The sequence below is a fragment of the Myotis nattereri genome, assembly GCF_964212035.1.
Source record: "Myotis nattereri genome assembly, chromosome: 11".
Taxonomy (NCBI): domain Eukaryota; kingdom Metazoa; phylum Chordata; class Mammalia; order Chiroptera; family Vespertilionidae; genus Myotis; species Myotis nattereri.
Window position 1 is genome coordinate 83,202,818 of NC_138086.1, and position 15,533 is coordinate 83,218,350.

Sequence of the window (15,533 nt, forward strand, 5' to 3'; positions counted from 1 at the left end):
TTCAACTTGATTAAATTTGTATTTGTTTTAGGTACTTGAGGGGGTGGAAACTTGGCACATGGGCAGGTGACTCCGGCCCCGCTCGCCCTACGGCAGGTCCCAGGCAAAGCGGGTCTTGTCCTTCACCTCCTGGCGTCTCCACACCAAGGACTGCTCCTGTCTGGGCCCTGCCCTGAAGGCCAGGGCACGGTGTCTTCCCACTGTCACCACGGGGCCCTGTGCCCACCCTGCACCCACCAGGCCCGGGTCAGAGCTGACAGCCACGTGGGGTGGGGTGACAGGAATCTTCCCTCTGGGCTGCAGGGGACTCCCTGGGGTGGGACTGGGGCCTGGGCGGCTGCTGTTGGGTGAGGGGCTGCTGGGTGAGGGCGGGTGGAGATGGGGTGGGCTTCCTCCGAGGCCAGGAGGAACCTCCCACCGGCCTGCCCCACGTAGGGGCCCGCCCAGGAAGCAGGGGTCAGAGCCCCTCAGGGAGGGAGTCAGCCCCTCCCGGGCCAGAACCCACTTCCTACTTCACCACACGGGGAGGTGGCGGGGAGAACTGTGGGCAGAGGCCGGGCCTGCTCCCTCCGCCCTGCGCCCTGCGCGGGAAGGTTGGCGACCTGGCCTGGGCTCTGGGTGCTCCCAGCAGGATGGAGGACGAGGAAGGCGCTGAGTGCGGCAAAGCAGACTTTGTGCTTCTGGACCAGGTCACCATGGAAGACTTCATGGAGAACCTGAAGCTCAGGTGGGCCCAGGCCGGCTCCCTGCTCCCCAGTCCCTCTGGGGCGGGGGTGGGGGGGGGTGAGGGACACACAGCCACCCAGGCCCCCATCTGGGCCTGGGTCACTGCAGGGGGGCCTGGCAGCCAGGCAGGACTGACCTCTCAGGGCCAGGTGGCTGGCCAATGCTGGCACCAACTCCCCAGGCCCCTGCCTCCCATACAAGCCATGATTTCCTGCCCAGCACCCAAACCAGCTCCCAGATGGGTGGGCACCCCATCCCCCGCGTGGGGCCCGGCTGAGCCCTGGGTGCTCTGAGGGAGTGGGGAGCTGAATGAGTCTTGGGGGGAGTGTGGGGTGCTGCAGGGTACAACTGGGAGCGTGACCTGGGGCCCAGTTTCCGAAGGAGGAGGGCAGAGGGCAGGGAGGAGCGGGATCAGGTGGTGATGGGGCGGGCGGGGGCGGAAGGCAGGCGGCCCCTGGCAGGTTGTGGGGTCGGGGACAGAGTGAGTGAGCTCTTTCGATGGCAGCTCATTCACACGAACCGGCTCATGGGACGGCCTCCCCGTCCCGTCCCCGTCCCCATCCCCGTCCCCGTCCCCGTCCCCACCCAGATGCTAAGCCCGGCCACTCAGCCACTTGGGGCACAAAAGAAAGCGTCCGTGAGGGTGCTGGGTGCCCGGAGGGTGCAGCCAGGGAACCCCCACAGTCAGAGGCGAGGTGGCTGAGGAAGAGGAACCCCGATGGGTGCAGGGGAAGGGCAGCTCCCGTACACCCCGGGGAGCAGGCACCCCACTGGTAGCCGGTTCCCCAAGGGCAGGGTTGAGAGGTCAGGATGTGCTGGGGGCTCCCTGCCTGCACCCCTCCCAGGCCCTGCCATCTGGGTGGGGCTGGGCGGGGCTCCTTTCTGCCACTGGGTCCCCGCCCAGGCCCCAGACCAACAGGAAACAGCAGAGGCCCCTCCCTCTGCCTCCAGCCCGTCTCCTTCCTACCTGCCGGCCCAGGGTGGCTCTGGGCAAGTCCAGTCCTTCCTAAAATGGGGGCCACTCCTCCTGTGCCATCAGGGCCCATGGGGAGCAGTGGGGTGGGCTCCGGGGGACAGGGCCACCGCCCGCCCTTCTCCCGGGTGGGCAGGGCCCGGGAGCTGGGTGCTGGGCCTCGCCTGAGGGCTGAGGAGCAGCCCTGCCCCCCCAGGTTCCAGAAGGGCCGCATCTACACCTACATCGGCGAGGTGCTGGTGTCCGTCAACCCCTACCAGGAGCTGCCCCTCTACGGGCCCGAGGCCATCGCCAGGTACCAGGGCCGCGAGCTGTACGAGCGGCCGCCCCACCTGTACGCCGTGGCCAACGCCGCCTACCGGGCGATGAAGCGCCGGGCCAGGGACACCTGCATCGTGATCTCAGGTACCCGCCCTGGTGGTGGAGGACCCCAGAGGAGGGGGGCCAGGCCGCCGGCGCCCACTCTGCCCGTCCGTCCGTCCGTCCGTCCGCAGGGGAGAGCGGGGCGGGGAAGACGGAGGCCAGCAAGCACATCATGCAGTACATGGCGGCCGTCACCAACGCCAGCCAGCGGGCCGAGGTGGAGAGGTGAGGCGGCCGCCGGGCGGGGGGGGGAGCGCGGAGCCCCCCGAGTCCCGGGCGGGGCCTGGAGCGCGGAGCCCCCCGAGTCCCGGGCGGGCGGGCGGGGGGGGGGGGAGGCCCTGCCCGGGGCCCAGCCAGGACCCGGTGAGGCTGGGAGCTGGAAAGCAGGGCTCGCTCCCCAGCCTGGCAGGAGCGGTTTCCTGCGGGGGAACCTGCTCTTCCTGTGACGTGGAGTGGTGTGGGGCTGGTGGGGAAGATGCCGCTGGGCGCCTCGGCCAGCGGGCGGTGACCTGGCCTGGCACGGGGCCGGCGGGGCCCTCAGCCTGCAGGGGCAGCGCGGGCGGTCTCAGCCTGGGACACCGTAGGACAAACAGGTCCCCGGCTCGAGGTCTCTGCGATGCAGCCCACCCTGCGCCCCGTTCAGGGTCAAGGACGTGCTGCTCAAGTCCACCTGCGTGCTGGAGGCCTTCGGGAACGCCCGCACCAACCGCAACCACAACTCCAGCCGCTTCGGCAAGTACATGGACATCAACTTCGACTTCAAGGGCGACCCCGTCGGGGGGCACATCCACAGCTACTTGCTGGAGAAGGTGGGTTGGCCCTGGCCAGTTTGGCTCAGTAGGTAGAGCATGGGCCCTTGGACTGAAGGGTCCCTGGTTTGATTCCAGTCGAGGGCACGTACCTCGGTTGCAGGCTCCTCCGTGGCCTGGGCCCTGGTCAGGGCGTGTGTAGGAGGCAACCAATTGATGTTTCTCTCTGTCTTTCCCTCCCTCTTCCACTCTCCCTAAAAATAAATGGAAAAATATCCTTGGGTGAGGCTTAAAACCCTAATATATAAAAAGTCAGGGGCCATATGACCAAAACAACCAGATGGACGACCAAACAGCAGGCTGCGTGGGGTGACCAGCCCGGCAGGGGGGGCAGTTGGGGGCAACCAGGCCGTGGGGGGGCGCAGTTAGAGGTGACCAGCCCGACAGGGGGGGCAGTTGGGGGCAACCAGGCTGTGGGGGGGGGGCAGTTGGGGGCAACCAGGCCGTGGGGGGGGGCAGTTGGGGGCAACCAGGCCGTCGGGGGGAGGGGGGCAGTTAGAGGTGACCAGGCTGACAGAGGGGGGCAGTTGGGTGTGACCAGACCGGCAGGGGGGGCAGTAAAGGGCAACCAGGCCAGCAGGGGGCTGGGGGGAGGCAGTTAGGAGTGACCAGGCCAGCAGGGGTGACAGTTAGGGTCGATCGGGCAGGCAGGCAGGTGAGCTGTCAGAAGCCAGCACTCCCGGATTGTGAGAGGGAGTCAAACATCCCTCAAGGGATCTCGGATTGGAGAGTGTGCAGGCTGGGCTGAGGGGACCCCCATGTATGAATTTCGTGCACTGGGCCTCTAGTAAATAAATAAAAAGATGTTGAGAGAATTAAGGAGCCAAACTTGCCCTTAAAAAAAAAGAAGAAAAGAAAAGGTGCTGCACAGGCCTCCCTGAGGCCCACGGCCCTGGGGCAGGGACTCACCCTCTTCGATGTCCCAGATGCACAGGGTGGGGCTCCCTCTGTGGCCAGGCCAGTCCCTCTGCTCCCTGCACGGCCTTGGGGCTCTGGGGCCTGTCCCCTGGGGGTCCCTGTCCACCCAGACACGGGCCCAGCTTCCCCTCTCTCCTCAGTCGCGGGTCCTCAAGCAGCACGTGGGTGAGAGGAACTTCCACGCCTTCTATCAGGTGAGCCAGGCAGGCAGGTGGGCAGGCAGGGCAGCCCCTTCCCACCCATCTCGCCCTCTCTCTGGGGTGGGTGGCCCCAGACACAGCCGCCTGCCTCTGCCCCTGCGGTGCCTTCTGCCTGGACCTTGGAGACGCCTGAGCCTGAAGGGACTCTCCCTGCACCAGGGCCGTGTCCACGCCACCACGAGCTCCCCTGGCTGGCGGGGTCACCCGGGCTGAAGGGACCTCTGTGCTGTCCCAGGGCCTGACCCCAGGGTGTGTCCCACAGGTGCTGCGCGGCTGTGAGGACGCAGAGCTGCAGGAACTGCACCTGCAGAGAAACCCCGCCCTGTACAGCTTCACCCGCCAGGGCGCGGGGCTCAGTGTGAGTGGGCACCCAGCGCGCGGGTGCTGGCCGTCGGGGAACTGCAGGCCCTGGGGGCAGGACGCAGTGGGTGAGCCTGCGCCGGGGTGCTGAGCCCCCTCTCCCCCAGGCCTCGGAGAGCGAGGAGAGGAGCCAGCACCGGGCGGTGATGGAGGCCATGCAGGTGATCGGCTTCAGCGCTGAGGAGATGGGGTCTGTGCGCCGGATCCTGGCCGCCATCCTGCACCTGGTGAGCCTGCTGCCTGGGCTGGGCACCTCCACCTGCTGTCCTGTCGCCGCACCGCCCCGGGGGGCGGGAAAGACTGGCCTCTGACAATGCAGCCATGGGCCCCGTGTGCCCAGGATGCAGCCTGCCAGCTGCCTGGTCCGTGTCTGGTGGCCGAGCCCACACAGCAGGCAAGGGCGTCCCCACCAGGAAGCGGAGCACGTGGGGACCTGCTGGTGCTTGACTCTCGAGAGCGGTGTGGCTGGGGTGGCCGCTCTGAGGTGGGGCGGGGGGAGGGAGCACAGAGCCGGCTGCTGGGCTGGCAGGGAGCCTCTGGCTGCTGGGCCGTCATCTCGGGCTGAGTCCCCGCCAGCCCTTGCTCCTTCCCGGGGCAAAGGTGTGCAGGCTCCTCCCGGCCTGGGCCGTGCAGCCCGACTTCCCGGTTTCCCCATCGCCAGGGAAATATCGAGTTTGTGCAGATGGAGGAGGGGCCCCTGGCTGTGGCCGAGGAGGTGCTGGTGGACCACGTGGCCGAGCTGACGGCCACCCCCCGGGAGCAGGTGCTGCGCTGCCTGCTGTCCCGCACCGTGGCCTCGGGGGGCAGGGAAGTCATCGAGAAGGGCCACACCGCGGCCGAGGCCAGCTACGCTCGGGACGCCGGTGCCAAGGTACCCTGGGGACAGGCAGCCTGGGGAGGAACCCAGGAGGCCTTCCTGGGGGAGGCAAAGTCAAACGCAGCCCGAAGCAGCCCAGCTCTCCCCAGGCAGTGTACCAGCGGCTATTTGAGTGGGTGGTGAACCGGATCAACAGCGTCATGGAGCCCCGGGGCAGGGACGCCCGGCGGGACGGCAAGGACACGGTCATTGGCGTGTTGGACATCTACGGCTTCGAAGTGTTCCCTGTCAACAGGTGGGAGACCCAGCTCCGACCCCAACCGCCAGGGCCCCCCGCTGTCCTGGGGAGCTGGGTTGGCTGGGGAGTAAGATGTCTGGTGTCCGTCCTGGCTGGTCCCTGACCCCAGGGTCATAGCCAAGCTGCCTCCGCGGTGTCCCCCGCTCCCCGATCAGTGGTGCCGGGAAGGGAAAATCCCGAGCTCACTTCCCCTTGCTGGGGCAAAGGAAGGGACTATCTCGTGAGGCACCCACGGTGAGGCCATGGGGGCCTGGCGCTGGGCCCTGTGAGCTTGCTGCAGGCGCGCTGCTGGGGCTGGGCTGGGCTGGGGCTGGGCTGGGGCTGGGGCTGGGGCTGGGGCTGGGCTGGGATGGGGCTGGGCTGGGCTGGGGCTGGGATGGGGCTGGGGCTGGGGCTGGGCTGGGCTGGGCTGGGGCTGGGCTGGGCTGGGCTGGGGCTGGGATGGGGCTGGGGCGGGGCTGGGCTGGGATGGGGCTGGGGCGGGGCCAGGGCTGGGGCCGGGGGCCGGGGCCGGGCTGGGCTGGGCAGGGCAGGGCAGGGCAGGCGGTGGGAGCCCACGGCCGAGCATGACGCTGGCGGCCTGGCCCAGCTTCGAGCAGTTCTGCATCAACTACTGCAATGAGAAGCTGCAGCAGCTGTTCATCCAGCTCATCCTGAAGCAGGAGCAGGAGGAGTACGAGCGCGAGGGCATCGCCTGGCAGACCGTGAGTGCCCGCCCTGCGCCCTGTGGCCTGGTGGGGGCGCTGTGGGCCCGGCCCGGAGTCCCCGCTCGCTCTACCTCACTCTCCCAGGTGGAGTTCTTCAACAACGCCACCATCGTGGACCTGGTGGAGCGGCCGCACCGCGGCGTCCTGGCCGTGCTGGACGAGGCCTGCTGCAGCGCGGGCACCATCACCGACCGCATCTTCCTGCAGAGCCTGGACACGCACCACCGCCACCACCCGCACTACAGCAGCCGCCAGGTGCCCCCCCCCCCCACGCCCAGCTCGTCCCGGTGCTGCCCTCACAGCAGGGCCATGGTGTGGCCCAGCCTCCCCTGCAAGACTGCCCCCCACCCCGCCCTGCAGACCCCTTCACACCTTGACCCTGGCTGTCCCCCCACAGCTCTGCCCCACGGACAAGACCATGGAGTTCGGTCGGGACTTCCGGATCAAGCACTACGCGGGGGACGTCACGTAAGGTCCCCATCGCACCTTCCATCCTCCCTTTTGCCCCCTCCAATTTTTTTTTAATTTTTATGTATTTTTATTGATTTTAGAGAGAAAGGGAGAGAGAGAGAGAAACATCAATAGTGAGAGAGAATCATGGATCGGCTGCCTCCTGCACATCCCCCACTGGGGACTGAGCCCGCAAGCTGGTCATCACCGGGAATCAAACCTGGGACCCTTCAGTCTGCAGGCCAACACTCTATCCACTGAACCACACCAGCCAGGGCAAAAATATATTTTAAAAACACGCACACACACAAAACCAGACCGTGACTTGGGAGTTCCTGGCTGTAATGCAGTTGCTGATGCCCAGGCGCTTTTCTGAGCACAGAGAGGTTCAGTAACTTGTCCCAGGCCACACAGCATGTAGGCGCTAGAGCAGGATTCAGGGCTATGAGATTTGGGTCCAGAGCCAGGGCACAACCTCTGGACGCTCTTTAGGAGAGAAACTGCCAGGGAGGGAGAGGCTGGCCTGCGAGGACAGGGCCGGGGAGGAGAGGCTGGCCTGCGAGGTCAGGGCCGGGGAGGAGAGGCTGGCCTGCGAGGACAGGGCCGGGGAGGAGAGGCTGGCCTGCGAGGACAGGGCCGGGGGAGGAGAGGCTGGCCTGCGAGGACAGGGCCGGGGGAGGAGAGGCTGGCCTGCGAGGACAGGGCCGGGGGAGGAGAGGCTGGCCTGCGAGGACAGGGCCGGGGGAGGAGAGGCTGGCCTGCGAGGTCAGGGCCCGGGAGGGAGAGGACAGGGCGGGGGAGGCGGCCCCAGCCCCTCACACCCCGGGCCCCCAGGTACTCCGTGCTGGGCTTCATCGACAAGAACAGAGACGCCCTCTTCCAGGACTTCAAGCGGCTGCTGTACAACAGGTGAGTGCGCAGCGGCCGCAGGACGGGCTGGCCCTGCCCGCAGGGGAGACCTGCAGCTGCCGCTCCACGTGCGCCTGTGTCCACAGCTCGGACCCCACGCTGCGGGCCATGTGGCCGGACGGGCAGCAGGACATCACGGAGGTGACCAAGCGCCCGCTGACGGCCGGCACGCTCTTCAAGAACTCCATGGTGGCGCTGGTGGACAACCTGGCCTCCAAGGTGCCAGCCCGAGGGGCACGGCACCCCGTGGGGGAGGGATGGGGTCTCCCAGCCCGGAGCCCCCGCAGCGGGAGGTCCCCTAAGACGCCCCCCCACCCCCCAGGAGCCCTTCTACGTGCGCTGCATCAAGCCCAACCAGGACAAGGCGGCCGCGCGGCTGGACGAGGCGCACTGCCGCCACCAGGTCGCCTACCTGGGGCTCCTGGAGAACGTGCGGGTCCGCAGGGCCGGCTTTGCCTCCCGACAGCCGTACCCGCGCTTCCTGCTCAGGTACCGCCGCCCGCTTCCCACCCGCTTCCCGGCCCGTGCGGGGCGAGGGGCGAGGGGACGGGGTCCCGACAGCTGCTTCTCAGACCTGCACGCGGGAGCGGACTCTCTGTGACCGCGGGACAAAGTCCACGGGACCCTCGGGGACACAGGAGTGGGGCGGGGTCAGGTGTAGGGGCGGGGCCAGGGGCAGGGGCCGGCGGGGTCAGGGGCTGGGGGGCAGGGGTGGGGCGAGGGTAGGGGCAGGAGTGGGGCCGGGGGCAGGTAGGGGCGGGTGGGATCTGTTGGGGGCTGGAGGGGGCATGAGTGTGGGTGTGGGCGGGGCTAGTGTGAGTGGCACGTGGGGGCGGCTGCCCCCCCTTCCCCTCCCCAGGGCCTGGCACCCACCGCCTGCCCCGTGGTTCCAGGTACAAGATGACCTGCGAGTACACGTGGCCCAACCACCTGCTGGGCTCGGACCGCGAGGCCGTGGGCGCCCTCCTGGAGCAGCACGGGCTGCAGGGGGACGTGGCCTTCGGGCGCAGCAAGCTCTTCATCCGCTCGCCGCGGACGCTGGTGACACTGGAGCAGAGCCGCGCGCGCCTGGTGCCCATCATCGTGCTGCTGCTGCAGAAGGTGCACCTGCGGGAGCGCGGGCTGTGGAGGGGGCGGGCGTGCACGCGGGGGAGGGAGAGGATGTGCACGTGGGGGAGGGGCGTGCACGTGGGGGGAGGGGAGGGGAGGGGAGGGGAGGGGAGGGGAGGGGAGGGGAGGGGAGGGGAGGGGAGGGGAGGGGCGTGCCCACGAGCAGGGCTTTTGGAGACAAACCAGACCTCGACTGAAACTGACTGAAGCAAAAGGTGCGGGTCGGGTCCAGGTCGCTCCGCTGCCGGCCCAGGTCCAGGTGCACAAGATTTTCCTCCCTCCCTCCCTCCCTCCCTCCCTTCCTTCTTCTTTGCTCCTGTTTATTCTGACAGACCTCAGACCTAGAGGAAAGGGTGTGGCGCGATGAACTAAAGCCCCACCCACTCTCCTGCCACCTGTCACCTCTCCATCATGTGCTTTGGCGCAGACGCCCGCACCTCCGTCCTGGTTATTGGGAAGCAATTTAGGTCCTTGGGAATCTTTTCGGGGTGTTTTCCAGAGGACAGTGGCTTTCCACCCCTCCCCCAGCCCTTGGCTTTTCACTTTTCAAACCCACAGAAAAGCTGGAAGATTCACACAGGTTGCCACTCACCGGGGTTGCTGGGTCGTGCGCCCCACCCCGTGTCTGCGTCCCTGTCTCCCCCTCTCCGCACCCACACACAGGTGCGCAGAGCTGCGTTTTCTGATACACATGGCGCCACCCTGGCGACCTCAGCAGGCACGTGGCCACGCTGACCCCGAACTCCACCCCATGCAGTGTCTCCTGTCTGAGCACCTCCCGCCGGGCGCATCCTAGTCCACACGCGGCCCACGGCCCCCTGTTACCTGTCCCACTCGGGAACCCCAAATCCCACCCAGTGACAGGCACGCGGCCGCTCCCCGGCTGCTGCTCTGGCGCAGGCATGTTTGTTGCTGTTTTAAATCCTCACCCAAGGAGTGAGGATATTTTGCCATTGATTTTTTTTTAAGAGAGTGGACGAGAGGGGAGGAGAGAGAAACACCGATGTGAGAGAGACACATCCATCGATTGGCTGCCTCCCACACTCACCCCACAGGGGCAACAAGGCTCGAACCTGCAACCCAGGTATGTGCCCTTGACCCGGAATCAAACCTGGTGCGAAGGCCAGTGAGCCACACCGGCCGGGACCATGACCACACTGTGGTCCGAGACAAGGGCTGTAGCGAGTTCTCGCTGACCCGCTGCTGGCAGGCGCCTCCACCTCAGCCCCCATCCTCTCCCGTCTGTGCCATTCGGATCCGGAAGTTGCGACCCAGGCAACGTTGCTTAAGTCAGTTTTAATCTGTGGTCACTGGGCGGCGGCCCGCAGGCCTGTGGTCTGGGTTGGGGGGTTGTAGTCCGGGAGGCCCTCCCTCTAGGTCTCCTGGGAGTGGAGGCTAACGCAGGTCAGAGTCCGGTGGACACCTGGGTGGGACGGGCCTCCTCTGCCCCTGTCCCTGGTCATGTGCCTTCTCCCGGGGGCACTTGGAGTCCGGAGCTGGGGGGGCGGCGGGGAGGGGGGCTGAGGGGAGCAGCTTCCCGGGGGTGGCGCAGAGGCTGGGGCGGGCCGGGTGGGGGCGCTCCCGGGAGCCAGGGCAGGCGAGCCCGCCCGCACCAGCGCTCAGGCAGTGGGTGGGCAGAGGCGGGGCTGCGGGAGCGGGGCGGGGCCTGACCCCGTCCCCCTGACCCCGTCCCCCTGACCCCGTCCCCCTGACCCCGTCCCCCTGACCCCGTCCCCCAGGCCTGGAGGGGCACCCTGGCGCGGTGGCGCTGCCGCCGCCTGCGCGCCGCCTACACCATCATGCGCTGCTACCGGAGGCACAAGGTGCGCGCTCACCTGGCGGAGCTGCACCGGCGGTTCCAGGCCGCGCGGCAGCCCCCGCTCTTCGGCCGCGACCTGGCCTGGCCGCCGCCCCCGGCCGTGCTGCAGCCCTTCCAGGACGCCTGCCGCGCGCTCTTCTGCAGGTCGGCCGCCCGCTCCTTCCCGCCCGCCCGTGCCCCCCCACCCGGACTCCGAGCCCCGCGCGGCCGGTGGACACAGCGGGAACTTCTTTGTTTGTTTGCTTTTAGAAATATGTCTTTATTGATTTCAGAGAGGAAGGGAGAGGGGGAGAGATGGAGAGAGCGGCTGCCTCCTGCACGCCCCCTCCTGGGGATCCAGCCCGCAACCCGGGCCTGTGCCCTTGACCTGAATCAACCAGGGACCCCAGTCCGCAGGCCGCTGCTCTATCCACTGAGCCAAACCGGCCAGAACTCCACAGTTGGTAGCAGACCCTGCGGTCCCACCACGCTGGGCACCGGAGGGGACACAGGCCTGCAGGGGAGGGTGGCAGGCGGGGCTGGGCGTGGGGCTTTGCAGGCTGAGTAGGAGTTCTCCGGGAGGAGGGCCACAGGGTGACCAGCAGCTCAGCAGGAGGGGTGGCTGGGACATGGCTGGTGGCCAGGGCCAGGGGTGGGCCAGTGAGAGGCAGGACCTGGGGTGGGAACCTGGGGCTGCTCCGGCCCCTCTGAGCTCCTGTCCCCTGCAGGTGGCGGGCACGGCAGCTGGTGAAGAACATCCCCCCCTCGGACATGGCCCAGATCAAAGCCAAGGTGGCCGCCATGGGGGCCCTGCAGGAGCTGCGGCCGGACTGGGGCTGCCGGCGGGCCTGGCTGCGGGACTACCTGTCCTCCGTGAGTGCCAGGCTGGGCCCACGGGGCCTCTGCCTCTGAAGTTTAAGCGTTTTTGTTGTTGTTGTTGTTGTTTAAAAATACATATTTTTACTGATTTCAGAGGCAGGGAGAGGACGAGATAGATAGAAACATCAATGATGATGAGAAAGAATCATTGATCGGCTGCTTCCCACACACCCCCTACTGGGGATGGAGCCCACAACCGGGAATCGAACCCACAACCGGGAATTGAACCTGGGACCTTTTGTTCCACAGGTTGAGACTCTAGCTATTGAGCCAAACTAGCTAGGGCAGGGATGGCGAACCTTTTGAGTTCGGCGTGTCAGCATTTTGAAAAACCCTAACTTAACTCTGGTGCCGTGTCACATATAGAAATTTTTTGATATTTGCAACCATAGTAAAACAAAGACTTATATTTTTGATATTTATTTTATATATTTAAATGCCACTTAACAAAGAAAAATCAACCAAACAAATGAGTTCGTGTGTCACCTCTGACACGCATGTCAGGTTTGCCATCACTGGGCTAGGGCATTGTGGAGGTTTCTGGTTTGTTTGTTTTAAATTTTTTTTTAATATATTTTATTGATTTTTTTACAGAGAGGAAGGGAGAGGGATAGAGGGTTAAAAACATCGATGAGAAACAGATGAGAGAGAAACATCGATCAGCTGCCTCCTGCACAACCCCAACTGGGGATGTGCCTGCAACCAAGGCACATGCCCTTGCCCGGAATCGAACCTGGGACCCTTCAGTCCACAGGCTGACGCTCTATCCACTGAGCCACACCAGTCAGGGCCTAAATTTATTTTTTTATTGATTTCAGAGAGGAAGGGAGAGGGAGGGAGAGAGATAGAGACATCAATGATTAGAGAGAATCATTGATCCACTGCCTCTTTCACACCCCACACTGGGGATCGACCTTGAAACCAGGGCATGTGCCCTGACCAGGAATCGAACCATGACCTCCTGGTTCATAGGTCAGCTGAGCCACGCCCGCCAGCCTGAAGTTTAAGTGTTTTCACTCAGAACCACTGGCCTGGGCTTCAGGGAGCACCTGCTCCTCGGCCCTGCTCCCATTCCTGCCCCCCCATTCTAAGGCCAACCCCCTTATTCTCAAGAACACCGCCCCCCATTCTCAGGTGCAGTCCAAACCCCTGTCCTCAGACACAGCGCCCCCCCAACCTCAGTGGGCATCCCGGCCAGAGCTCCCCTTGGCCCTCAGTGGGCAGGTGCTGCCCGCAGGCCCCTGGCCTGGATTGCAGGAGAAGAGGCCCAGGGGTGTTGGCATGGGGGGGCCTGGTCCCCGCTGGCTGCTGCCTTCTTAGCGTCCATCTGCCAAGGTCCAGGTCTGGCCTGAGGAGCAGGCAGGGGGCCGGTGTGGAGGGCAGAAACCTGATGTCTTGACCCTTAGGCTGTGAGGTCTGTGCTGGCCCTCAGTGTAGCGGGAGGCCCAGCAAAGGCGGTGCATGCCCCGCCCACGTGGGCTCCCAGGTCAGGGTGGCTGTGCCACTCACCCAGACTGGCTGCCAGTCGAACATGGTCCCAGACCCCGTCCCAAGCTGCCCCCATCTGTGCTCAGGCCGCCGACAACCCTGCCGCCTCCAGCCTGTTCGCTCAGCGCCTGAAGTCGCTTCGGGACAAGGACGGCTTCGGGGCGGTGCTCTTCTCCAGCCACGTCCGCAAGGTGAGTGGTGGGCGGGGCGGCCCGGCCGGCTGTCTCCCAGCTGCCCTGACGCTTGGGAAGTGGCCAGCTCCGGCCCAGGCAGGGAGAACACAGGGCGGGGCTGGGGGTGCCCGGGGGGCACTGACCCCAGCATCTGCCCAGGTGAACCGCTTCAGCAAGAGGCGGGACCGCGCCCTGCTGCTCACCGACCGGCACCTGTACAAGCTGGAGCCCGGCCGGCAGTACCGGGTGATGCGGGCCGTGCCCCTGGACTTGGTGAGCCTGTGGGGCGGGAGCAGCGTCCATGGGCCCCGCCCCTCCCACCTGCCTGGGGTGCCTGGAACTTCCTAGAACAGTCTCCGCTCAGGCTGCCCCCACCACCAGCAGCAGACTGCATGGCTTCCTGTGGGCACAGCCCCGTCCCCACACCCCTACTCAGCCCCCAGGTGGGCCCTCTCCCCACACCTGTGCGGCTGGGAGATCTCCCTCCCCCAGCCCTGTGGCTCACTGGCCCTCGGGCAGGGATTGGCCCAGGCGGATCCAGGTCCCCGTGCAGACCAAGGGGGGTGTGGCTGCTTAGGAGGAAGGCCACCCCTCAGTCCCACCAGTGCCGCAGGCACTCACTCGAGAGCCACAAGGAGGAAGGGGACCTGGGGACCCACGGAGGAGCAGCGGGTGGGGCCCCAGAGGCTGGGGCCTGGGAGTCAGAAGGAGGACTTGCTCCCTCTGGCCCTGACCCTGACCCTGACCCCCAGGTGACGGGGCTGAGTGTGACCAGCGGGCGGGACCAGCTGGTGGTGCTGCACTTGAAGGGTCTGGATGACCTGGTGGTGTGCCTGCACCGCTCGAGGCCGCCGCTGGACAACCGCGTGGGGGAGCTGGTGGGCGTGCTGGCCGGACACTGCCAGGGGTGAGCTGGGGGGTGAGGTGGGGAGGGGCGATGGGGGTTCGGGGTCTGCCACCCTGCCTGTCCCCCCACCTGCCCACTCGTCCCCCCGCCTGCCCCCTGCCCGTCCGCGCCTGACCTCTCGCGTCCGCGCCAGGGAGGGCCGTCCACTGGAGGTCCGCGTGTCTGACTGCATCCCCCTGAGCCAGCGCGGCGCCCGGCGCCTGGTGTCCGTGGAGCCCCGGCCAGAGCAGCCCGAGCCCGACTTCCGCTGCAGCCGCGGCTCCTTCACCCTCCTGTGGCCAAGCAGCTGAGCCGCTGCCTGTGCAGGGCCGGCCGGCCTCCCCCAGCACGACGGCCCCTCCGCCCCGCCCGCCCCCAAGCACGCCAGCCCCGCGTGGGCTTGTGTCTGTGGGTGGACGCCAGGCAATAAAGGACGTCACGCCTGCCCGTGGGCTTGTGTCTGTGGGTGGACGCCAGGCAATAAAGGACGTCACGCCTGCCCGTTGGCTTGTGTCTGTGGGTGGACGTCGCTCCTGCTTGGCAAATGCCACCCCAGCGTCTCTGCGGGTCCCCTGAACGGGAGGAGGCAGCGGCCTGGGGACTGTCTGCTGGGGCCTCGGCCTAGGAAGCTGCTGGGGGTGAAGCCCGGGGTCTGAAAGGAAACCTTGTCCTCTCCACCCCCGGCTGCTCCCCCGGACCCCGCTGTGGGTTCCAGACCGTCCCCCTGGCACGGACCCTTCCCTGAAGGGCTCAGCCCCCTGAGGCTTCCCCTGGTCACTGTCCCGGGCGCTCGGGGTCGCCTCCTGCCAGGTCTGTCCAGCGCCCCTGCCCTGGGAGAGCTGCCGTCTCTGTCCAGCCTGAAGGTCCGGCCTGGGGGGCTGCGGCTCCCCGCCTCCTACAGAGCACCCCATGCGGACACAGCTGCCCTGGCCACAGGCGGCCGCGCCCTTTGTGGTCCTGCAGGCGGCTGTGAGCATCACTGGCTGACACAGGCTCAGGGTGGGAGCCAGGAGGCACTGCACACCCCACCTGGCAACATGGGGGGCCCAGCGCTGGGGGGGCAGGTGCACGCCCAGGGCCCAGAGCCTATGCGGGGTGCCCACCTCCAGAGAGGCTGCAGCAGCCAGGGGGCGCTTCCTGGGCCTCGGGGTCTGAGAACCAGTCCCAGGGGGGTGGCAGGGGGGGAAGGGGACAGACCCCGTTATGGACTCCAGCCACGAGTCGGGCAGTCCCACCCCCATCGCCGCGGCCCTTACACTCCCACCTGTCACTACGAACCACTGTGCTGGGTGCTTCACAAGGTCAGAGTGAGGGCGGGAGTGGGGGACGGGAGGTCAGTGGGCCTGGGCCCCCGGGGGAGAGTGGCACAGATCCAGGCACCCGCGCCCCGCGTCATGCCGACGCCTGACCACCCGGCCGGGAAGGAGCACTCCCAGGCAGGTGCTGGTGTTGTGCCTGAGAACCATCGCAACCCCCACGTCTCGGCCACTGTGCAGCTCGCATCTGCGGCCCCCACATGCGTGGGCGGCCGGCACCTCTGCAGGGACACGGGGCTGCCATGGGGGCCCAGCCCTCGCCCTGCCATTCTCCGCCCCCCCCTCCTGCCTTCCCAGGCCCCACGTGTCAACGACCAGTCTGGGCACAGATGCCTCCACCAGGGAGGCTGGGG

The 15,533-nt window shown here is 66.9% G+C and overlaps 1 protein-coding gene across 1 annotated transcript; it reads left to right on the forward strand.

Moving 5' to 3' along the window:
* The first annotated feature begins 528 nt into the window (after positions 1-528).
* Positions 529-14,406, forward strand: MYO1G (myosin IG). Its single transcript, XM_081101889.1, has 22 exons — positions 529-727; positions 1,896-2,104; positions 2,194-2,287; positions 2,706-2,871; positions 3,930-3,983; positions 4,252-4,347; positions 4,457-4,576; positions 5,011-5,220; positions 5,316-5,461; positions 6,054-6,168; positions 6,256-6,426; positions 6,569-6,639; positions 7,456-7,530; positions 7,617-7,749; positions 7,853-8,019; positions 8,424-8,631; positions 10,380-10,603; positions 11,167-11,311; positions 12,892-12,996; positions 13,138-13,251; positions 13,731-13,885; positions 14,019-14,406. Exons 1-22 carry the CDS (start codon positions 633-635, stop codon positions 14,173-14,175), a joined length of 3,030 nt encoding a protein of 1,009 aa, XP_080958015.1. The 5' UTR covers positions 529-632; the 3' UTR covers positions 14,176-14,406.
* The last annotated feature ends 1,127 nt before the right edge of the window (positions 14,407-15,533 follow it).

Coding starts and splice junctions, on each gene's coding strand:
- MYO1G (XM_081101889.1), top strand. CDS start 633: ATGGAGGACGAGGAAGGCGCTGAGTGCGGCAAAGCAGACTTTGTGCTT. Junction 4,577..5,010: donor TGGCCGCCATCCTGCACCTG/GTGAGCCTGCTG, acceptor CCCCATCGCCAG/GGAAATATCGAGTTTGTGCA. Junction 7,750..7,852: donor TGGACAACCTGGCCTCCAAG/GTGCCAGCCCGA, acceptor CCCACCCCCCAG/GAGCCCTTCTACGTGCGCTG.